General features: G+C 37.7%; 1 protein-coding gene across 5 annotated transcripts in view; it reads left to right on the top strand.

Moving 5' to 3' along the window:
- Positions 1-24,114, top strand: part of Babam2 (BRISC and BRCA1 A complex member 2) — a 413,096-nt gene that overhangs the window by 16,131 nt on the left and 372,851 nt on the right. For all 5 annotated transcript variants that reach the window (XM_013070150.3, XM_021253641.2, XM_004839227.4 and 2 more), the window contains exon 3: positions 17,943-18,019. In XM_013070150.3, coding sequence (XP_012925604.1) covers positions 17,943-18,019 — 77 coding nt within the window. The remainder of the gene's footprint in view (positions 1-17,942; positions 18,020-24,114) is intronic.

Genomic DNA, 24,114 nt, shown 5'->3' with positions numbered 1-24,114 from the left:
TTACCATTATAAGTGATTTGAAAGATATCATTGCATATAGTCCTATGTAGTAGTCCTTCCTTCTCTGCATTTTTTTTTTCTGCAGTTTCAGTAACCTGAGGTCAACTGTGGTCCAAAAAACAATATTTTTCTTGACTCTTTCAAGAGAGTGTGACCACATTCTCACAACTTTGTACAGTATATTGTTATTATCATCTTATTATATTGTTAGTTATTGCTGTTAATCTCTAACTGTGCCAGGTTTATAAATTAAACTTTAGGTAGTAGAAAAATAGTAGAGGTAGGATTTGGTAGGATCAGGCATCTGCTGGGGATCTTGGTTTGTATCCCTGAGAATAAGAGTGGATACGGTATTTACTTAATGCTGTGTCTCACGGAAGACGTTTAGCTCCTTGAGGGCAAGCACGGTACCTCTTTCGTTCCACATTATATACCCTGTACCTGGCATAAAATAGGCCTGTGGTAAATAGTTGTTGACACCCTAAGAAACTGTGACTTGAATGGAATGACCTCAGTGGCCACCCCTTAGAAGTATTGTCTAGGTTTCCCAAGCGTCCAGCTAAAGTAATATTGATTGGGACTGAATGACAATACTAAGTCAGTCTATAGAATATGAGAATGTGTAAAACAGTACTCTCGTGTGTGTATATAAGTACATATGTATATCTATGTTTACAGAGAAAGTTTGGGAAGATTTTTAGCAAAAAGTTATCCAGTATAGTAGATAACTTGAGAGAGAAAAGGATGAATATTGAATGGGTAATTGGAACTTTCATTTCTATATTATTGGAAATTTTTTATAGTAAAACATTTTTACTCATGTAATATGTAGAATATGGCTTAAAAGCAGTTTCTGCTGTAGGACTCCAAAGACAGTAGAGGAGGAAATTTGTGTTGGTTTTAGGAGGAAAGACAGTTATAGGATAAAAGAAGAAATATTCTGGAGGAGGAATAACATTCAATGAAAAGTACTTTTGGTGCTCTTCTTAGTGTAGGAATGCATGTGTGAGTATATAGTTTAATTGCAGAAATGATAAAACTTTTAATAATATCCTTGGAAATAATATAAAATTTGTTTTACTATGAATTTGATGTGGATACAGACCAAGGCCAACAGTGGATTCAGGGCTGTAATAGACTCAGTGTCCATTACTCATGTATTTTTTTCCATAAATGAGCAATAAACAAATTTAGCATTTTTCAGTAGTATAAAGCTCTTTTTAATCAGGCTTTTATACCCAATAAATCTGTGAAGAAGTTTAATCTTCTCCTTTAAATTTTTTTTTTTTTTAAGCAGATGAGGACATAAGGCTCTGAGAGGTTATGAAATTCATTCAAGGTTACTTAGCTGGGCTAGGAACAGATAGGAATTACTTATTAATACAGTACATTGTAGAATATGTTTCCCAGAAATTTCCATTTATGAAACATCATTAGACAAGAATACTTAAAACCCTGACCAGATACACAGTGTACTCCTGATATGAGCAAGCAGGTCCACACTGGAGTGGCAACCCTCCCCCATGGCAAGCAAGCGGGCCTGTGCTGGATCCGAGGTGCCCCTCCACAAGCAACAGGCCCACGCTAGATGCATGACAACCCTCCCCAGACATCAGAGGCACTGGGCAGCAGGTGTGAGGACTAGCCAAGTGACCTGGTCTGGGATGAGGATAATGCCGGGGAGAGACAGGAGCAGCCAGACCCTGTGACTGTCAACATTAAGTCCAACAGTCCACTTGAACCCCACCCTGCAGCCTATACCCAAAAGGCTAATCTTGTTACCCATCTACCAGTGGAAGCAAGGACATACCCTGGCTTGGACAGTAACCGCAGTCTTGGAACGGACAGAGGGACCTCTGATACAGGGGGAGCACCTCAAAAACTCATAAGCCCTAAAGCTAGGTATAGAAAATTGTGACTGGCTGGATCTTAAGAATGCACATCTTGGAAAACAGCCACTCATTCAAAAACTCAGGGATTTTTTTCTTTGACTCAGTCTTTTATTTATTTTTATTATTTTTAGCTTTCCTTCATTGAGGAGCTTTGGGGTTTTTTTCTCCAATTTTCTTCCCCTTTAGTTTCTTTTCTCTCCTTTTTTCTTTTCCCCGTTCAGCTTTTTAATTTATCTTTCTTCTATGTAATTTGCTCTTTTTTTTTCTTTTGCTTGTTCTTTCCTATAATTGTTCTCTAACATTATCAGTTTTCCTTTACTCTTCAATAGGATCCCCTTCTTTTCATATGCTACTGATATTTCTCAAATTTTGCTTTTTTCATTCTCTGGTTCCCCAGCCCTCTGCCATTAATAGTATAACTACCAAGTTTTATGAATCTTTTGATAGCTAGTTAACTTTACATTGTTGCTTTTGACTGTTCTATTGTTAGTAGAGGTATGGTTGTTCCATTTCATAAATATTTACTGTAAGTCAATAGTAGTAGGGAAGTATTTGATTTGTCTTTTTTTTTTAGTACCAGGGATCGAACTCAGGACGTTGCGCTTGTGAGGCAGGCGCCATAACCACTGAGCTAAATCCCTGGCCCATATTTGGTTTGTCTTAATGTTCATACTATAATATAGATCTCTTTTCTGTGGTTAAGGATGGTGCATTATTGGTCCTTAGAGTTTGTCAATACTTAGTTTTTATTTGATGCTGTAATTGATGCTCATTTTATTATTACAACCAAGGTGACATAGCTGTTGCCATTAATTAGTTTTCTTGAGATACTAATATCTGCATTGCTTTGTGGTCATTAACAACGCAGCTATTCCTTGTTTAACAACATACTTTTTTTTTGTTTTTTGGTACCCGGGATCGAACTCAGGACCTTCCGCTTGCGAGGCAGGCGGCAGAACCACTGAGCTAAATCCCCGGCCCAGCAACCTACTTGTTTAATGACTGTTCAGACTTATGACCCACTGCTCAGCCTTCTGACCTGCATTTGGACTTAATGATGCAGAAACATCAACAGCAGTGCAGCCTTACAGTGGCTTCTTCTGTAGTACAGTGCCATAGTTTTTACACATTGTACTGTACAGTACTGTAGTTTTATGTTCTGTTATACATTACAGTACTGCATGTAAGAGTTGTACAGATACAAGCGAAGTCATCAAGATGGGAGTTTCCTTTGACCCTTCTTTGTTCTGAATATTATAATATACATACTATATACACTTCCCCACTCAGCGACCAATTCATTTAATGACCTGATTGCAGGAATGGAACTCGGTTGTTAACGAGGATATCCATAATGTGGCCAGTTCTGCAAAACTGGGTACTGGGCCAAATATACTGCAGCCTCTCATCCCAAGTAACAGAGACCAGAGAACACAACTGAAAAGTAGACATTAAAGAGGTATCGGTAGATTAATGGAATTTAAGAGATAGTAGGTTTTTGAACACAAGTTCAAGATGTTATTCACTATGTATGTGTGTATCTATTATGTATCAGGCCACTTCTTCAGTTATGGAGGCCTAAGATATAAAACTTAGCTATACTACCTTTAGGATTTCAAAAGATTTATGAACAACTTTCACAGATTTATGCCAGCATTCATGTTTCAAGATTGAGTGAACCCTCCTAACAGGATCTTCAAATTAATTGATATCTTCTTATGAGGAATGAATCTATGAATATGTTAGAGCTACATCTGGATGAAAATAGAGTAGCTTTCAGGTTCTGAGTAGTGAGATAATCTGATGATAAAGGTTAGGCAGAGAACTGTATTGATATTGCTGTCAACTTAGTAGGGATATCAAAAGAACACTTGGAAAAAAAATAGTGTACTGTTGTGGGAAAATCAAGATGAATAAGGAGATTGGGGGACATCAAAGTAAAGTAGTTTATCTTCATAGCTAGCTACTTTCAGCATTAAAGAATCTTTAGTGAAGTGTTTCTCAAATTGTCTTTAATGAAAGACCAGAGCTTTAAACATGTTCCAATAAATCACAAGCTGATTACTTTTGTAAAGGACTATATAGACAAATTATTAGAAAAATGAGATGACAAAGGCATGAAATACCAGCCTTGACCGTTTTATTACAGATTTATCAGACTTAACTTTATTTTTACATAGTGCTGTGAAAATTTTAAAATTTATACACTCAATTGCTTTTCCCATTATGAAGTAGTAATTGTTTTTGGACTAGAACTGAACCATGGATTCCAGTTTGAGTAACACTGTTCTAGAAAGGTTTCTATATTCTGACAGTCTAGGACTTGGCTCTTTATTTTTGTTTTCATTTATTTATTTATTTATTTTCTTGGTTTTTGAGACAGGGTCTTGCTGTGTAGTTCAGGCTGGCCTGGGACTCACTCTGTAGCCTGGGTTGGCCTCAAACTCTCCATGGTCCTTCTGCCCCAGCCTTCCAGGTGCTGAGATTACAGGCGTGCGCCACCATGCCCGGCTGACTTGGCTTTTTAAAACAGTTCTCAGGAGTGAGACAATAGATATTGGATAATCTAATTTAAAATATGGAAGGTGATTTTAAGAACGATGACTTCTCTCCAGATTGCTAAAATTTTCAATTGGTTGCATCAGTGAAAACTCAGAGCATCATTACTGTTTATATTTGCCATATACGTATACTAAAGAAGCATGAATTTTGAGTAGAGAATGTTTACAATGCAGTCTTTTGTAATCTGTATTCATCTATATTGTCTCTATTCACTGAAATTTACTTTGTATAAAAAAAGCACATATTGAGTACCTAGTAAGTATGATGCACTGTGGAGACGCCAACATAAATAAAGTGCATAATCTCAAAGCTAATAAGGGGAACACTCTTATTCCCCTAAGAGTCTTCACTACCAGAGCACACCAAGATAAATCAGTCCTTTCCTGTACAGGCAGGATTTAGATGGGATTTAGGTAAATAGTGAGCAAATTATAAAAAATATAAAGCCTCCAGAGTTCAGAAAATAAGAAATATGTTCACTTAGGACATAATTTGAGTCAGTGGATGAAACTGAAGGTCTAAAAAGGCTGCAGCCCTGTGAAATAATTAATAGTGTTTAGTGTAAAAATTACTTTCTATAAAATTACATTGTGCATGAAATGTAGAAAAATATGTAAACTGGTGGTGGCCTTTATAACGTTTATCAATTTGATAATTACCTATGTTTCCACAGTTGGAATTGCAATTCTACCATGACCATTATATAATTTGTTTTACATTGGTATGATCTTTGTGTGTGCTTGTCTTTTCCAGCTCTACCTTCCTCACTGGTCCTATTTCTGAAATAGTTTTCGGGTACCTCCTGTGTGCCAGCAGGTACACCACTGCATGCTGAGAGATTCAGGGTATAATACACTCTGTTTCTTTTTAGAGTTTCCAGTCTCTCAGAGTGTCTGTCTCCAGGTTTCGCTCCTCTTAAGGACAATTGCAGGGAAGTGTTTCTCCTTCCCCTGTCTTGACGGATCCAATTCATTCTTTAGAGGCCACTTTTTTCAGTGAGCCTTCCTTCATTACTCTAGGTGAAAGTGGTTTCTCTGCTCTCTAAAATCCAATTATGGTTATATTATTTAACCACTAATTTGGCAATTAATCATGTTAATTGCTTTGTGACTTGTATCTATTGTTGTCTTGAATTGTTACTTAAATTGTATCAATTTTCATATTTTGATTTTTGTCTTTTGATTACAGAATAGAGAATAGAGGTCCCTTTTTCTACCTCTTAGAGCAGTGATCACTGAACCTTTTTGATTATCTGCCCCATTTTTGTCTGTTTGGGCTTCTATAACAAAATACTTCACCTTGGGTAATTTGTTAGCAACAGAAATTTACTGCTCACAGGTCTGGAGGCTGTAAAATCCAAGCTCATGGTGCTAGCAGATTCAGTGTCTGGGGAAGGCCTGTTCCCCCTAGATGGTTCCTTCTTTTTGTCTTCATAGTAGAAGGGCACTGGGGCAAACAGTCTCCTTTAGCTCTTTTAAAAGGGCACCAGTCTTATTCACAAGGGCTGTCATGACTTAGTCATCTCTCACTTAATACCAGTGCACTGGTACTACATTTCATTATGTGAATTTTGGAAGGACCCATTCATACTATAGTATACCCTAAACTATGATGACCCCCAATATATAAATTTTTGTTTATAAATAATAAAACATAAAACATCAATTAGATGATATAAAGATGAAATAAGACCTACTCTAAAAATAATTTTTATCATTTATAACACAGCACTTTTACCTGTCATATCTGAAAAATAAACCTGAAAAAATTAGGAGATACTAAGGAAAGAAATGGCAGATTGGTCACATACTCTATGCCGTAAGAGTCATTTCAGTCCTACTCAGTAGTTAAGTGAAAGTTTTGTTAAAATTTTGCCTGTGCTTCACACACAGACGATTGAACCTTGACCCATATCTGTTACCATGCACCAAAATAAAATAAAAATGGATCAAAGACATGAATGTTAAAACAGAAACACTCTGTTGGAAGATAAAATAAGGAAGACTCTTGAAGGATATTCTAAACAGAACCCCTGTTGTACAAGAAATAACGTCAAGAATCAACACATGGGATTGTATCACGTTAAAAAGCTTCTGAGGCCAGAGATTTAGCTCAGTGGTTTCGCTGCCTGCTGTGCAAGCGCAAGGACCTGAGTTCAATCCCCGGTACCAAAAATAAATAAATAAATAAATAAATAAATAAATGCATGCTTCTGCACAGCAAATGAAACACCCAATAAAGTGAAGAAACAACCTACAGAATAGGAAAAAACGGTTTTGCTAGCTACTCCTTTGACAGAGAACCAGTATCTAGAATATACAAAGAACTCAATAAAACCAGAGCCCCCCAAAATAAAAGACCCAATCAAAAAAAAAATTTCACTCAAATAACTGAATTGAATAGATACTTTTCAGAAGAGGAACAAAAGGCCAATGCATACATGAAAAAATGCTCAGTATCTCTCTGGTCATCAGAGAAACACAAAACAATACTGAGATTCCATCTTAGTTCAGAAAGAATGACTGTTATTAAGAAATCAAGCAATAACAAATGCTGGTGAGGCTATGGGGGGAAAATAACTTTTGTACACTTTTGGCAGGAATATAAACTAGTACAACCACTATGGAAATCAGTCTAGAAATTCTCAGAAAACTAAAAATAGACATTCCATTTGACACAGTGAAGTATGCTGCTGGGATCTTAATAGGAATTGCACTAAATCTATATAGAAGTTTTGGCAGTATGGCCGTTTTCACTATATTAATCCTTCCTACCCAGGAGCAGGGGATGTCTGTCCTTTTTCTGATAACATCTTCACTCTGTCTTTTCAGTGCCATAATTTTCACAGAAGAGGTGTTTGATTTCTTTCGTTAGGTTGATTCGTAGGTATTTCAGTTTTTTGGATGCTATTGTGAAAGGAATTATTTGCCCTATTTCTCTCTCAGTGAGTCTGTCATTTGTGTAGAGGAAAGCTATTGATTTTTGTATGTTGACCTTGTCACCAGCTACTTGACTGAATTGGGTTATTAAGTCTTGAAGACTTTTGGTGGAGTTCTTGGGGTCTTCTATAGAAAGTATCATGTCATCTGCAAATAATGACAATTTGACTTCTTCATTTCCTGTCTATATTCCTTTTATTTCTTTCTCTTATCTAATTGCCGTGGCTAATGTTTCCAGAACTATATTGAACAAGAGTGGTGATAGTGGACATCCTTGTCTTGTTCCTGATTTTAGTGTGAAGGATTTCAGTTTTTGACCATTTAGTATGATATTGGCTGTTGGTTTTTCATTGATGGCTTCTATCAGTTTGAGGTAGAGACCATCTATTCCAAGTTTTTGTAGGTTTTTTTTAATCATAAATGCATGTTGGATTTTGTCAAATGCTTTTTCTGCATCTATGGAAAAAATCATATGGCTTTTGTCCTTGGCTCTGTTGATATAGTGTGTTACACTGATTGATTTGCATATATTGAACCATCCCTGCATCCCTGGGATGAATCCCACTTGATCAGGGTGTATGATCTTCTTGATGATCTTCTGCATTCTGTTTGCCATTATCTTATTAAGGATTTTTGCATCTGTGCTCATTAGTGAGATTGGCCTATAGTTCTCCTTTTCGGTTGGGTCTTTCTCTGCTTTGGGGATCAAGGTGATGCTTGCTTCCAGGAATGAATTTGGGAGTATTGCTTCCCTTTCAATTTCATTGAAGAGTTTAAACAGTAGTGGCAGCAGGTCCTCTCTAAATGTCTTGTAGAATTCAGCAGTGAAGCCATCAGGGCCCGGGCTTTTCTTAGTTGATAAGTTTTTCATTACATTTTCAATTTCATTGGTTGATATTGGGTTGTTCAGAATTTTTAGGTCTTCTTCATTCAACTTTGGTAATTCATCTGTATCTAGGAATCTGTCCATTTCTTCTGTGTTGTCCATCTTATTGGCGTATAGGTTCTGGAAGTAGGTATTGATGAGATCCTCTGGATTTCTGCTGGGTCTGTTGTCATTTCACCCTTTTCATTCCTAATTGCATGGATTTGGGCCTTTTCTTTCCTTTTTCTGACAAGGTTGGCTAAGGGTTTATCAGTTTTGTTGATTCTTTTGAAGAACTAACTCTTGGCTTCATTGATTTTTTGTATTGTTCTCTTAGTCTCCATTGCATTGATTTCCCTCTGATCTTTATAATTTCCTCCCTTGTATGAGCTTTGGGGTTGTCCTGCTCTTCTTTTTCTAGACGCTTGAGGTTCAGCATCAGGTTGTTTAATTGGGGTCGTTCTGTTTTCCTAATATGCGTATTCACTGCTATGAATTTCCCTCGTAAGACTGCTTTCATTGTGTCCCATAGATTCCCATATGTTGTATTGTCATTGTCATTTAATTGAAGAAATTGTCTGATTTCTTCTTTAATTTCCTCTGTGACCCATTGGTTATTCAGAAGTGTGTTGTTCAATTTCCATGTGTTTATGCAATTTTTTGAGTTTCTTTTGCTATGGATCTCCAATTTCATCGCACAATGGTCTACTAATATACAGGGGATAACTTCAATTCCTTTGCACTTACTTAAACATGTTCTTTGTGTGAGTATGTGGTCTATTTTTGAGAATGACCCATGTGCAGCTGAGAAGAATGTGTATTCTGATTTTGTGGGGTGGAAGACTCTGTAAACATCTGTTAAGTTCATTTGTTCAAGAGTTCGATTAAGTTCTAGTATTTCATTACTTATTTTTTGTCTAGTTGATCTATCTATTTGTGACAGTGGGGTGTTGAGGTCCCCCACTACAATTGTATTAGTGCATATATGACTTTTCATGTCTGTTAGTTTTTGTTTTATATAGTTGTGCGCACTAGTGTTTGGTGCATAGATATTTATGATTGTCATCTCTTCCTCTTGGATCCTTCCCTTTACAAGAATGTAGTGTCCTTCTTCGTCTCTCTTAATCAGTGTTGGTTTGAAATCTACTTGATCTGCAAAGAGGATAGCTACTCCTGCTTTTTTTCAGGTTCCTGTCACATGGAGTATTGTTTTCCACCCTTTAACTTTCAGTCTATGAATTTCCTTTTGAATGAAGTGTGTTTCTTGTATGCAGCATATTGTTGGATTTTGCTTCTTGACCCATTCTGCCAGTCTATTTCTTTTGATTGGTGAATTGAGACCATTAACGTTGATGGTTATAACTGAAACGTATTGACTTGTCATTGCCATGACTTTTTCTTTTTGTTGGGTTCTCCCCCCTTTACATTCAATTTCTTATCATGCCAGATGGGTTCATTCTGCTTTGCTTCCTGGGGTTGTGATCCTCAGTGCCTGTTCCTAGGCTATTGTGTAAAATTCTTTGGAGTGCTGGTTTGGTATTCACGAAGTTCCTAAGGTGCTCTTTGTCATGCAAGTATCTTATTTCTCCATCCATTTTGCAAGATAGTTTTGCAGGGTATATCAGTCTGGGTTGGAGGCTGTTTTCTTTTAGGGCTTGGAATATGTCACTCCGAGCTCTTCTTGCCTTGATGGTTTTTGTTGAGAAGTCTGCTGTGATTCTGATGGGCTTTCCTTTGTATGTGATTTGTTTCTTTTCTCTAACTGCTTGTAGAACTTTGTTCTTCTGTTGTGTTTCTGGAATCTTAACAATTATATGCCTATGTGTAGATTTTTTTTGATCAAGGCTATTTGGAGTCCTATATGCCTCACTTATCTGTATGTCAAGCTCTTTCCCCCTGCTTGGGAAGTTTTCTGCCATTATTTCTGTGAAGAGATTTTTTATGTCATCTCCCCTCTCTCCTGTTTCTTCATTGAGCCCAATCAGTCTTATGTTATTCTTCTTTGCATCATCTAGCAGCTGCTGGATTGATTTCTCATGTTCCCTTATAATTGTGAAGCAATTTTTCTTTTCCTGGTCACTAACTGCAATCTTATCTTCTATATCTGAAATTCTGTCCTCACATTGGCTCATTCTGCTGTGTAAATTTCAATGGAGTTTTTCATGTCCTGGAAATCTATTTGTATCTGTTTTATGGATTCCATTTGTTTCCTATGTTGGGATTCCATCATGTTCCTGAGCTCCTCTCTGGATTTATTAATCATGTCTTGCACTAGGGGCACAATTTCTCCTGTTATCTGAGAAATTATTTCTGATTTCATTTTTTCCAGATCCCCTTTTGTTGCCAGTTCAGTAGGTCCCGGTGGTTGAGTATCAGAGTGTTCCATCTCATTTCCCTTTGGGGTTGCTGTAGGTGATCTGGAAGTCTGGTTTTGAGACTTATTTACGTGTTTTCTCATTTCAACTTTGGGGGGGGGCGGCTGTTGGCGCCTGCATGGATTACCTCCTCTGTGCTGGGAGAGGTGGGACAGGGGCCGGGAGCAGCAGTAGGGATGGTGGCCGAAAAGCCCTTTCCTGTGGGCTGGGAGCAGCGGGAGGGATGGTGGCTGGGAAGCCCCTTCCTCTGGTCCAGGAGCGGTGGGAGGGATGGTGGCCCAGAAGCCCCTTCCTCTGGGCCAGGAGCGGCGGGACAGAAGGTGGCCCAAAAGCCCTATCCTCTGGGCTAGGAGCAGCGGGAGGGATGGTGGCTGGGAAGCCCCTTCCTCTGGACCAGGAGCAGTGGGACGGTGGCTCAGAAGCCCCTACCTCTGGGCTGGGAGCAGCGGGACTCAGTACCATGGTGTGGTGGTCTGATGTCCTCTGCGACTTTGTAGTGTGGAACCAGGTGGCTGTACAGAGGAGTGGGGGTGGGGGTCTGGTGGATTGTTGCCGGGCCGCGTGCTGATTCTGTGTGTTCCGCATGACTCGGGACCTCGGTAGGGCGTGCACAGACCTGCCTCTCTGCAGCGGCCTGATTCCTCCCTTTTCAGTCTTTGTACCCTTTTTTCCCCCATGATTCTGATTAGGACCTCCAGTAAAATATTGAATGAAAGTAGTGAGAGAGCGGGTATCCTTTTCTTATTATCTCAAAAGGAAAAACTTAATATTTTGTTATAATATTACCGTGATCTTTTTCGGTAGATAGCCTTAATCAAAATAAAGATATTCATTTTTCTAGTTTACAGAGAATTTAAAATTATGATTGGATGCTTAATTTTATCAAACATTTATTCTGCACTTACTGAGATAATTCTACTCATTCCTTCTTTATTCTCTTTGTTGGTAGAGTGAATTAAATGTATGTATCAGAAAAAAAAAAGGTTGAAAATTAGTGAGTTATGCATCTGTCTAAAAAAGTTAAATGATTTCCCCCTCCTAGTTGACTGTCAAAAAAGTAGCTGAGCCCATCATTCCTACTGAAATCACATTGTAATTTAAACCATGGTTTTGTTATGGGAACACCTACCAATATTTAAAAATATTCTCTACCCTAGAGTAGAGTTGAAATTTATCATTTATAAATGAAGATATGGCATAGAAGCTGGGAATAACAGTTGATGTCACGTGAACTGGCAAACATCGTTTTCTCAAATATCTGAATTTTGTAATTTTTGCAAATTCCTAGTTTTTTTTTACTGGGGATCGAACTCGGATCCTTGGGCTTGTGAAGCAGGCAGCGGAACCACTGAGCTAAATCCCCGGCCCGAATTTTGTAATTTTTAAAACATTCTAAAATAAGTCACTTGTTTAGGTAATGGCATTTTCGAATCCTGTGCTAGGAATCAAATACATCACATTCTAGTTGGATCTGGAAATAGATTTTAGGCACTAGAGATACAGAGGATATACTTGACATATTAGAAATATCATATGTCATCAAGTAGATAGTAGCATTCCCCCAGAGAACAATGTAAAAAATCTACCTCAATGCAATTTTTCTGCATTGTTTTGCTAATTGTAATTCATGCATTTCCTTGAATAAAGGCCCGGTAACTTGACTTTAGGAGATTTGATGTAGTCAGCTAAATTGGCTGTAATTCTCAAGGCTGCCTATATTCATTGTATCAGAAGTCTGAGTGCCTTTGCATTTTGTAGATTGTTTAGGCAGATGTTAAGATATCAGTCTTCTAGCTTCTTTTCTGCTACATCCAGTCTAGAAACTATTGTAAATTTGAAACTGATTTAATTTGAGTGGAATTATTGATGTTAGATTTAGTTCAGAAACATTAATTCTATAAAATGAAAATGTGATGAATATCATGAACTAACAATTATTCATTGCAGTTTGTATTTACAAGGCAATTATTGGTCTTGGAGCCTATTTTATTTCACAGTTAACTGTTATTTTAAGTTGCCAAAGCTGAAGACTTCCTTCTTAGCTGATGTTAAATATTGTTGGTTAAGCACACGTGTCACCATCAAGAAAACAGGAAGCTATGTAGGAGAACATGCCAAATGGTAAATTAATGGGGCAAAGGAAACGGACGTACTCAGGGAAGAAACCCTGGATTCATCTATTCTGTTCTTTTTAGGTGGGCTAAAGAAATGTTCTAAATTACTGGTTTTTTTTTTTCTAGACAGAAGCAAATAATAGATTTAGCTTTAAGCCAGAAAGTGACAAAGATGTGGCCAGAGTTCTCTGGAATTAGTTTCCAGTCCCAGTGCTCTTACTGAGTGCCCATGAGATCCTCAGGGCTTCTGAGACATCAACTGCACAATGGCAATTTTGAGTTTAGTTGGTGATTATTAAAATATGGTAAAATTTTGTCAGTGTTGAGTGCTTAGTGCTCTGCTGGGTGCTATATTGTGCTATATTTAAAAAAGTGTAAACGTTATTGGCACCAAGATTCTTAAACAACTACAATTTGAAAATAATAATACTAAGACTTCTATGATTAAAGGTAAAATAAGAGACTGTAGGGATGAGAGTATGCAAAGGTTATTATGCTTAGCATTTTATTAATGTTTAACTGCAATTTCTGTAATAAGGTACTAGAGTAAACTACCTCCTTTGATCTTATCAAGAATTCCTACCTGGTAATTCCTACTTGCATAATCTATAGAATGTGAGTTCAATTTCCTCGGTTTTCCCAAATGTTAAGCTTTAAAATAGTGCATTCTTAGTATATTGTGGTAAGTTGAAATTGGGAAAAGGCATACTATACAGCATAGTTCTTTAAAATCTTTTTACACTGTAATATCAACTCTCTCTCTCTCTTCTCTCTCTCTCTCTCTCTCTCTCTCTCTCTCTCTCTCTCTCTCCAACCAAGGGCCTTTGCACCAAGCTGTATCCCCAGTCCATTTTTCCTTTTATTTTGACGTAGGACCTCATTAAGTCATAAAGTTATGATCCTCCTGACCTTGCCTCCTAGACTGCTGGGATTACAGGCATGTGCCACTACACCAGGCTTATATTTCCACCTCTTAGCACAGTGCCTGACACATGTGAGTAAGCACTGAGGAACTATAGTTAAGGGACAAATTTGAAGTTACATTTTAACTGTCAGCAGTTATTTTGTTAAGAGTTACTCTGTTTGGAATATTGGTTTTTTAAATCTTGTAACTATCTGTGAAGATAGTTTGCCTTTATACAAATATAAAGTTAATGAAGCCGGTCATTTTTTTTCTTTAGTAACTGTTTCATACTTGTGCAAGGAAACAATTTTCTAGATGAATGGATTTCCCTGCTGTTAGTTATCTGTCACTGATTTCTGACTGCAGTTTCATGGGAGACCATCTAGAACCTTAACCAAATTTTGACCCAAAGAAACTGTGAGAAATAATGAATGTCAGAAATGTGAAACTGTGGGTTGGGATGGTGTAGTTCAGTACCCTAGGGCTTGCTTAGGATGTATGAGGTGCCGGGTTTCGTCCCCAGCACTGCGCATGCACATGCACATGCACATGCACATGCACATGCACAAAGGAAATGTGAAGTTTTGTAACATCACAATATAAAGAAGGTCTAATTACTTTATTTCTTATAGTCTCTTTTGCTGTATTGTAGACACAGTGATCTTTTTAAAAACATAGAATTAGATAATGTTACTCTTTTGCTTAAAACCTTTCTTTGTGCTTGGCACGAAAGCTGAATTAAATGCCACCACTTGCAAGACTCTGCATGATCTATTTGCTTACCCCTTGTCCCTGTCTGTTACTCCTTCCTCATTCACTCTGCCCCAGAGTCATTGCTTGGATTTGTGAAGATTTCCCCAGATACATCAGGAATGTTTCTGCTTTCATGCCTTTGCACCTGCTCTTTCCTCTGCAATGCTGTTTGCCAGAACTTTGAATGATAGGCCCCTTCTTGTTCTTCAAGTTTGGGATTTGCCCTTCTCCACAGGTCTTCCTTGATTTTCCAGTATAAGGTGGCTCCTGTTGTAGCACCCGGTCTTATTTTCTTCATAACATTTAGTAATCTAAAAGCATCTTTATATATTTGTCCCATTTATTATTTCTTCTTCCTTCATTAGAATTGAAATAACCATGAGACTGTAGATCTTGTATTTCTTATCCACTGTATTCCTAATACCTAGAACAGTACTCAATAAATCTTAGTTAAGTGAAAAACAGACACCCCCTCCCCACGCCATCAACAATAAGTGAATCACTCAGATGTAGAAATGTACTTTGTAACAGCCTGAGGTTGCGGGAACCAGTTGTTGATATGTTAAGGGAGGAAGGTAAAGTAGTAGGGCACAAAAATACTCTTCTATTCCTGGTAAAATATAAAGTAAATAATATGAAGTGTGGCACAATAGTGGATATAACCATTCAGAAACAAAACAATTTCACGTTGAATCCTGAGGATTTCCTATACTATTACTAATTTCCATTTTTGCTGTATAGATAATTTGATCCTCAAGCTTCAAAGACTCTGGGTTGTGAATCTTTTTCATCATTTTAAAGCATTGCAGTTTGGATATTCTTAGTGTTTTGTAGAGTCTTTTTTTTTTTTCCTGCGGTACCAGAGATCGAACTCAGACCTTGCGCTTGCGAGGCAGGCGCGGTACCACTGAGCTATATCACCGGCCTGTTGTAGTCTTTACTATCACTAGATTATCTTTAATAATGCTAGAATTTATGTGCTTTCCCTAATTCTTTAGGTAACTACTGTGTTGTGAGCTAGAAAAATTTATACTATGGATTGAACATCCCTAATCTGAAAACCCAAGAGCCAAAATGCCTCAACGTGCAAAACTTTTTGAGTGCCATCTGATGCCACAAATGGAAAATTCCACTCCTGACCTCATGTCAGGGTTGAAGTCAAAATGTAGGTGCACTAAAAATACTGTATAAAATTACCTTCAGGCCATGGTGTAGAAGCTATATGTGAAACATAAATGCATTTTATGTTTAGATTTTGGTCCCATTCTGAGATCTCATTATATATGTGCAAATACTCCAAAGTATGAAAAAATCTGAAATCAGAAGACCCTCAGCATTTTGAATATCAGACACCCAACTTGTAGAAGGGAAATATTTTGGTACCGTTTATAAAATGTACCCTGAAGGTTATTTTATATTGAAAGGAAATATGTTCTTAAAATCTGTGAAAAATGAAAATGGGTTACTGTTCAATTGCTAGCACAACTTTGTTGTTTAATTTTCTTGTCTCAGTTTCCTCATTTTAATTTTTCAATTATTATTTTTTAAATTAGTACATATTTGCAATATATAATGATTACATTTATTGTGAGGAGTTTGTGCATAACACATCTTAATTCTTTTTTGTCTCTTTCTCCTCCCATCCCTTTCTTCTCCCTCCACCTCTTCATTTCCTTCCCATTTGAAAAAGCTTCATTTCCATTTTTCTTCCATTCTTTAAAAAAAAATTCTTTTTCCCTTCCTTCCCTCCTCCCTTCTATCTCCTTCTCCTTCCCATTTGAAAATGATCTCATACTTCCTATTTCCTGTCCTTTATTTTGCTCTTTATATTTTGAGTTTCTTATATAAGAGAAGCTATGTGATATTTAAACTTCTGTGTTTGATTTATTTCACTTAACATTGTGGTCTTGAGGTGCATCCATTTAACTACAACTGCCTCAAGTTTATCCTTCTTTAAGGCGGAGTAGTCCTTCACTGTGTAAAACTATCACATTTTCTTTATTTATTCATCTGTTGATGGATATACATGTAGGCTATTTCCAAGATTTAGCTTTTGTAAATTGTGCTGCTATAGACATGGATATGCATATGTCACTGTAATAAGGATGACTTTAACTTTTGGGAAGATTCCTAGAAGTCAGGGATAGCTGGGTCAAGTGGAATTTTTATTTTTAGTTTTTTGAGGCATCTCCATTCTTATCTCCATAGTGGTTGTACTACTTTACATTCTTACCAACAATGTGGAAGGTTCCTTTTTTCCCCTGCAGCCTTGCCAGCATTTGTTATTGGATTTTTTGACAGTAGACATTCTTTCTGGAATAAGATGGTATCTCACTATTGTTCTAATTTGCATTTCTCTTGTTGTTTACTTTTTAAACTGGTATTTTCTTTTTTAGTTACTGATGATAAAGAGGAATAATTAATCTAGTGAATTATGTTAAATACATCTGAGTTAAAGGGTTTTTTTTCTCTCTCTCCTACATTCAAATAGTTTTGTGAAGAAGTAATAGTAAATCTGGTGTGAAGACTGAGCTACTTTCTTTAAAGCCAAGCCAACATTTCTTGAATTTATTTTCAATTGACTTTTACTCTTCAAAGTGGCCATCTAAGGAAGTTGTACATTTATTCCAACTGCTCTATCCATTAAACTGGTTTTGTAAGTTCAATTTTTAGAATTGCTTCAGGGTTAGTTTTAGAATTATGAAAGAAAATTAGTCTCCTTGCTTTACTTTATAAGTTATCTTACTTTTAAAAAATGAAATGAAGGCATCTAACCTCCTCAGTTGGTTTCATATTAGTATTTTATTAACATATGAGGCCAATACTGCTGTTATGTAGTTGAAATTCTGCCTTGTAAGATCGTGAGATATATTACAGAGTAAATATGAATAAGGAAGAAAGAACTTTGTAGAACTTTGTGAAGTAATAGATAAAAAAAAAAAAGCAAGATGTTGAGACTTGGGTGACTAACTCAAACCCCCGGAAAATTTGCATCTTATCTGAAATCGAGTGCAGCGCATCATGCTCTCCTGCAGATGAAAGTTACAGTGTGCCAAATCTAGAGGAAGCGTGTACCTGGGTGGAAAGTAAGAAAACCATCTGGCACCAGCAAAAGGCCAAAAGTGGGTGCTTTTCTGTACTAACGGTGAAAGCTAAAAGTCTATGTTTAAAATATGACCATAAAATTACTTTTCTCTTATAGTTCTTGGCATCAAAGACTAGAGACCCATTTTGGATAATACACATAGTTTTAAAAGTTGAGATGCACTTCTTTGAGAGGAGTATTTGACGCATCGATGGTGTTTGTTGTTAGAAGATATAAGTTGTACTGTGAGATAAATGGATGATTGGTTTTAAGGCAAGGCTTACTATCTTGGCCTCCCAGACCATAAAGGCTTTTTTGCTTTGATTTTTGTTCTGTAGGCCAATGTTTTAATCTTTTACCTTTATGGATCACTTTTTACTGATTTTACTAAATATTATAAGTATGTAGGCTTTTAAAATTTGTTTTTAAAATATCTTCTCTTCCTTCATAAAGCTGTACTTCATTGACTCCTGGACCTAACTGTGACCGATTCAAACTGCACATACCATATGCTGGAGAAACATTAAAATGTAAGTATATGATGACAATTTTATCTAAAATATAGGTTACAGTATTAATTATTGGACCTTGTGGTTTAGTTTTTATTTCTGTCTGTTATGTGTTATCTTCTGATACTGATCAGTAGTATTTACTACTTTTCTTCATTCAGTCCTAGTTCTATTAAAAGTAAAGCAGTTGGCAGGGAATAAGTTGCAGTCAAATAGGCCTGTGTAAAAATTCTTATTTTTAAAAAGCCAGGTGTGGGTGGTGCATGCCTATAATCCTAGCACTTGGGAAGCTGAGGCAGAAGGATCACTGTGAGTTCAAGGTCAGCCTGGGCTACATAGTGAGTTCAGTGCCAGCCTGAACTACATAGTGAGATCCTGTCTCAACTCTTACCCCCCCCCCCAAAAAAAGAAAGAAATTCTTGATTTTTAGACACGCACAATTCTTACATATATTTTTTTCTGCATAGGTGGCTCTAATGTAATACTCCAGTAAAGAGAACCATTGATTTAAAATACTTATTTAGAAATAATTTTTAGGTAGGAATAGCTTCTGTCTACTGCTGCTAACCGCCTTCTAGAACTTCTGCTGCTAGGAATCAGTGTGACTGATGCATTCGCAGTTGCCTCCTGATTGCCACCTGATAGTAAGGGTCCTTCTTCACAGACTCTTGGCATTGGTGAGGTGTATTATCAACATGCAATCTCTTCTGCAGCAAGGGTCAGAAATGCAGATGACCTACAAGGCCAGGCTGATGACATAAAGTAGGGAGGCAGACTAAATGTGGTGAAGTAGGACCCACTGTCCCTGGGGAGACTGCCTCTTCTGACTCAGAAGGTGGCACTTAGAATTTTTATATGAATGCTGCTTTTTCAAAATTAAAATCATGATGGGGCATGCCTGTAATGTCAGTACTCTGGGAGACTGAAGCAGGAGGATCACAAGTTTGAACCTCTTAGTGACAATTTAGTGACTTAGCAAAAGCATTTGTCAAAATAATAAAAAAGGACTTATAGCCTGTGCAAAGGCCCTGAGTTTAATCCATAGTACCACAAAGCAAAACAAAAATCCCAAAGCATAATGGAAGTGAGCATTATGCTAACCTGAATGTGCATGAGGGCCGGCTTGAGCTCCTGGACTATGGGGTCTGTAACCTTGGCTGAACAGTGTATAAGATCAATTGCTGAATTTAGGCCACCCTCTACAGCATCTATCTAGGTTGACTCAACCCGTTTCTGCCACTGTGGTCATTCCTGAAGCTCTGGCCTACTGTGCAAGTGACAGGTTTGTTAGTAATTTTACCAAGAATTTTCTCTTTTGTTCTTGTGGTGAACAGGGCATTGAAATCTTCTTACTCTTAAAAAGACGAATAAAGAACTTAGCTATTAATGATGGCACAGGTTGGTAAACTGTGGGTTGGGTATTTTCTTCTTTTATGCTCCCAGGAATCGAACTCATGGCCTCATGCTTTCTAGGCAGGTGCTGTGCCACTGAGCCACATCCCCAGCCCGGTAAACTGGTTTTTGGACTGTGAATTGTGTATTTTAGGAGATGCTGACTTTGTTAAGCTTGCATTATTAGAGCAATCTTTGGAAACCATTAAAGTACAAAATTTCCCCTGCCTGAGGAGTCAGATAGATTAGATAGCTATGTTTTTGACAAGAAATTCATAACTAAATTTAAAATAAACGATCAAAGTAAATCACTTAGTGGCTAAAAATGGAAATAATACTGAACTTACTTTATGTATGAGATTGGTAGTCTTCTGTCCCCTGTGTCCCTCTCTGGTCCTGTTTCCTGAGGAAATCACTTGTAATTCTAAAAAAATTGTTTCAGTTTAGTTCTTCTGGGGATGATCTCCATTCTCTAGATAGTATACTTTTGCTTGTTTCTTGACTTACCAGTTTTAGAGATGATTATCTTTTTATTTCTTGTCCCAAAATATAAAGAATCAACCTGTGTTCCCTATACCCCTCATTTCTCTCTTCCTCTTAAATTACATGATCATCATTGGTTCCTGTCTTGTAACTTAAAAAGTTTTACCTTTACTTTTGCTTGTGGTGCAGGGGATCTAACCGAGGTCTCACACATGCTAGGGAAGTGCTCTGCCACTGAGCTATATCCCCAGATCAAATATTTGTACTTTGTTTTCTTCAAGGATCACTTTAACAATTGTATTACACAGTTAAATGAATAGCCCCTGAAAATTCTTAGTAAGTGCCTAGTACATAGTTAGCATTTATTATTAGCTAAAAAATAACCTGTGTGGGGCCGGGGATTTAGCTCAGTAGTTCCGCCGCCTGCCCAAGGACCCGAGTTCGATCCCCGGTACCAAAAAAAAGAAGAACAACCTGCGTAATAATGATAAATGCTCATGCTATTTGGTTTCCCAAGAACCACAGATAGTATCTTTTGGCTTCTCACTTTTCAGAATGAAGATGTCAGCCCCTGCCTTTCTTTCCAGTCTTCTTTTCATCTTCTTACTTTTGTCTTCTATTATTTTCCTTTTGCCTTTTCAAGATTGATAGCTTATTGTCTGTTCCTAAATCTATAGTTATCTTCAGTGCTTTGTTAATAAATTGCTTGAATGATTGCTCCATGGTCCTGTCCCTGCATAGTGACCACCATGGGATTTGCCTTTATTATTTTCTGGGATTTTACCTTGCTTTGTAGAATTTATATATTGTGGATTCTATGTCTTATGAAATTATTTCTTAGGAAACAGGCCATGTACTTATCTTGCTGGACCCCAGTCTCAAATAATTTGCTAACCCCACTGATCATTTTTTATTACTATGGTCATATCTTACTACTTAAGATTTCTTATTATCTAAGAGCTCTTTCTTGCTCTCTGTTCCTCTTTCATAGTATCTTGTTCTTATTTTATGAATGTAATAAGTTTTAAATTCTTTCAAAGCATAATATTTAGAGATGTTTAAAAGTTTTCTTTTGTTAGTTGAATTAATTTTCCCCAGAGTGTGTATTTTTATCATCTCCTGCCCCCTCTATTATTCTATAGGTTTTCCTCAAATAAAAGGCACCCATATATATTTCAGACAGTCAATGAAATACTGATTAGAGCTGCTAAATAGGTGAGCAGCAGTTTTGGAGTGTATGTGGAGGGTGGGCCAGCTGTTAGTATGAGGGACCCCTGGTGTCTTATTTTGGAGTTAAAATGTTTTCCAAATTGTTCTGTGTGTGTACCTGTGTGTGTGTGCGTATGTGCGTGTGTGTGCATGTGTGTGTGTGACTCTTCTATATTTGTTTCCTCTAGGTACATACTTGTTAGCATGTCATTTTTGGGCCCTTGGTATAAACACTGTTCCCTGAGGAGCTTTTAGTTAATCACTCTGTTCATAGTTTTCTCCTCAGTAACCTCTTTTTCACTATTGCAGACAAAACTTTCTTTGTCTTGTCTTGCCAAATCTTACATTTTTGTCTGCATTCTGTCTTCCAAAAATTTGTTGAAATTTCAACTGACTGCTGCTTTCTCTCCTTCCTCTACATTCTTCTATTGTTTTGGATTTTTATCTGTTTTTTCATTATCATTAAATGGGGGTAGAATTGGAAGGAAAAAGAAATGTTTTCAGTCCACAGTCTTGAGACAGAAATAATGGTATTTCATAGGCATCTTTCTAGCTCTACAAGTTTATGTTAGGAACCATTTACTAATGTCCTATATCCTCATTACTGACAGATTTTCATAGGAAACCCCTTATAACATTTATGATTAGTCCTGATACTGACATTCATCGTATATTAATGAGGTTTTATGAAGCTGTTGCTTGATATCATCACCAGTTTGTTAAGGGTTCTCTTGCTCAATTTGAATAGACATCACAGATTGGCAAAGTGCAGCTTCCATTATGTTAGGCTTTGAGTGTCAGTAGCTACCAGCTCTTACCTTAGTATTACAGTCCTGCTTTGTGTGCCAGTCCCTTAGCTCTTAGTGTTACAACTCTTAGTGTGACAGTTCTTGGTGGCTTCTAGCCCCTGCGTCAGCCCTTCAGTAGCCCCTTGGCTGCATCAGCCCTCATAGCCCCTTGGCTGCTATTTGGAGCTCTTCCAGCAGCTTCCACTGCCCCTCTGGGGTTCTCCATAGGTCACCAAAGTCAGTGCCAGTTACTGCTGGTCCCTGCCTCTCTCCACTGGTTTTTAGTGGCTCTGCTACTCTTGGCTCTTTCCTGCTCTGCCACTTTAGAGTTCTTCAGGGATAATAGCCCCTAGTTTTACCAGCTTCTTTTTGGTGGAAGGTGCTGGAGTTTGAACCCAAGGCATTCACAGAGAGCTACATCCTTAGTTCTTTTTAAACTTTGTTACAAGGTCTTGCTAAGTTCTCCAGGTGGGACACAAACTTGTAGTCTTCCTGCCCTAGCCTCCCAAAGTGCTGGGAATCCAGGCCTTCACCATCATGGCCAGCTAACTAGCTCAGCTCACTTTATCCCAGGTAAGAATTATGAGTAGGCAATAGGATCACCTGTGTGAGGCTTTGTTGGAGTCATGTTGTAGCACAGTGGGTTGTGAACTGGAAGTGTATGAGAAGGCTCGACTGACTCAGAGTGTGAGGAAATGGTGCTTATGTAGAAAAGTTGAAGCCCATACATGCAGTTTCCTTATTTTGTAGACCTATTTGGAGTAGTCTCAGATGAGGGTGGGGTCATCTGGAGGCTGTAGGGTGGAGTCACCTGCAATGCTGTATGGCAGATTCATCTGGGATAGGTCCTTGTTTGAAGCCAGTGTGGCCAAGTTAAGTTTCTCCTGGAGCAGTAGTGGAGTGCCTGGGACAGACTCAGCTGTGTAGTGACAGCTCTTGCTAAACAGCCAGACAAACAGCTGCTTGATTGACACCTCCTACTTTTCAGAGAAAATGGCAGGGCTGAAATCCAGACTGCCTTTGGTTTTGAGGGGTCTCCAGGAGAGGGAGCGGTATTGATCATGGCCCATTGAGGTTTGGGGATTCCAGGGTTAAGGGGAGTGGGCCCTGGTTTCTCCCTGATCTTGGCACTGTCACAATTTTTCAAACATTCTTTAAAGAGGCTGCAGCAGTGCATATAGAGGCCTGTGCAGGAGAGGGACACTTGTCAGCTCAGCCTAGAGGGTGGTGCCAAAGCAGCCACAGAGGTAGCAGGAAGACCCTGGAGCCAAGGTAGTTGCCCAAGGCCTCTCTGAGAGACAAGGGGGAGAGAGGAAAAGATCGGATTGCACCCTGTCTAGCTGTCAGAGGGAAAAAAGTCAGGCCTCCTTTTCCTTTTTTCTCAATATCATTATATGTTAAGGGCTTTAGCTCTTTATAGGTTAAATAGTAAGTGAACATCTTGTAGTGGTGCTCTTACACTGCACTGAATTAAGATTCTAGCTCTAAACAGACACAGTCAAATAAAAGGAAGAAGTAATCGATCATGGGGGAGGTTCACTTTAGTTAGGAGATCCGAGAATGTTGGTCATATGCTTGAGTTTAGTGTTTGAACCAGGGTGTGGTGGGGTTGCAGAGCCAGTGAGAGATTTTATTCAGCAGAGTAGAGGAAGGTGGTAGCCATATACATTCCTTATAGATTTTGGGAAGGTATAGTGTTTTAGGCGCCATTTCACCTCTTGCTTTAAAAAATGAGCTCAGTTCTTAAATTTGTATCTTTTAAGGTACTGCAGTGCTTCAGTACGGAGGCTAAGGCATAAACATCTTTAAATTTCCAGATGGACATTGTTTGTTAATATTTGTTGAAAATGTGATCGACTTACCAAATTAAATGAAATGAGCTATATAAATTATGAAATATAAATCACTGTTCTCTAAATAAATTTATGTAAATTTAGAAAATCAAAACAAACCAACCCTGACTGTCTTTACGGACTAGTGTTTTGCCTACCCATTCCCATTGATTTGTTTTTGCTGATACTTGCAGGCTGCTTTACTTTCCTTAGTTTGTATGATACTTAGGCTATGGTCATTTAAAATTTATATGTAACTGTTTTTAAATTATTTCAAAATTAGTTCACCTTATGAAGAGGAGTTCATTTCTAGGAGGATTTGAGTCATGGTGTGTTGATAGTAGTAGTAATGTAGGGAAATTAGATATTTTATTAACCTCGATAATCAGTGTAGTTTCATTCTGTGCATAAT

Source organism: Heterocephalus glaber, unplaced genomic scaffold, assembly GCF_053883595.1.
Source record: "Heterocephalus glaber isolate CG9 unplaced genomic scaffold, H.glaber_assembly_v1.0 deba00001457, whole genome shotgun sequence".
NCBI classification, from domain to species: Eukaryota; Metazoa; Chordata; class Mammalia; order Rodentia; family Bathyergidae; genus Heterocephalus; species Heterocephalus glaber.
The sequence above is the reverse complement of the archived record's forward strand: the minus strand, read 5'-3'. Positions and strand labels throughout refer to the sequence as shown.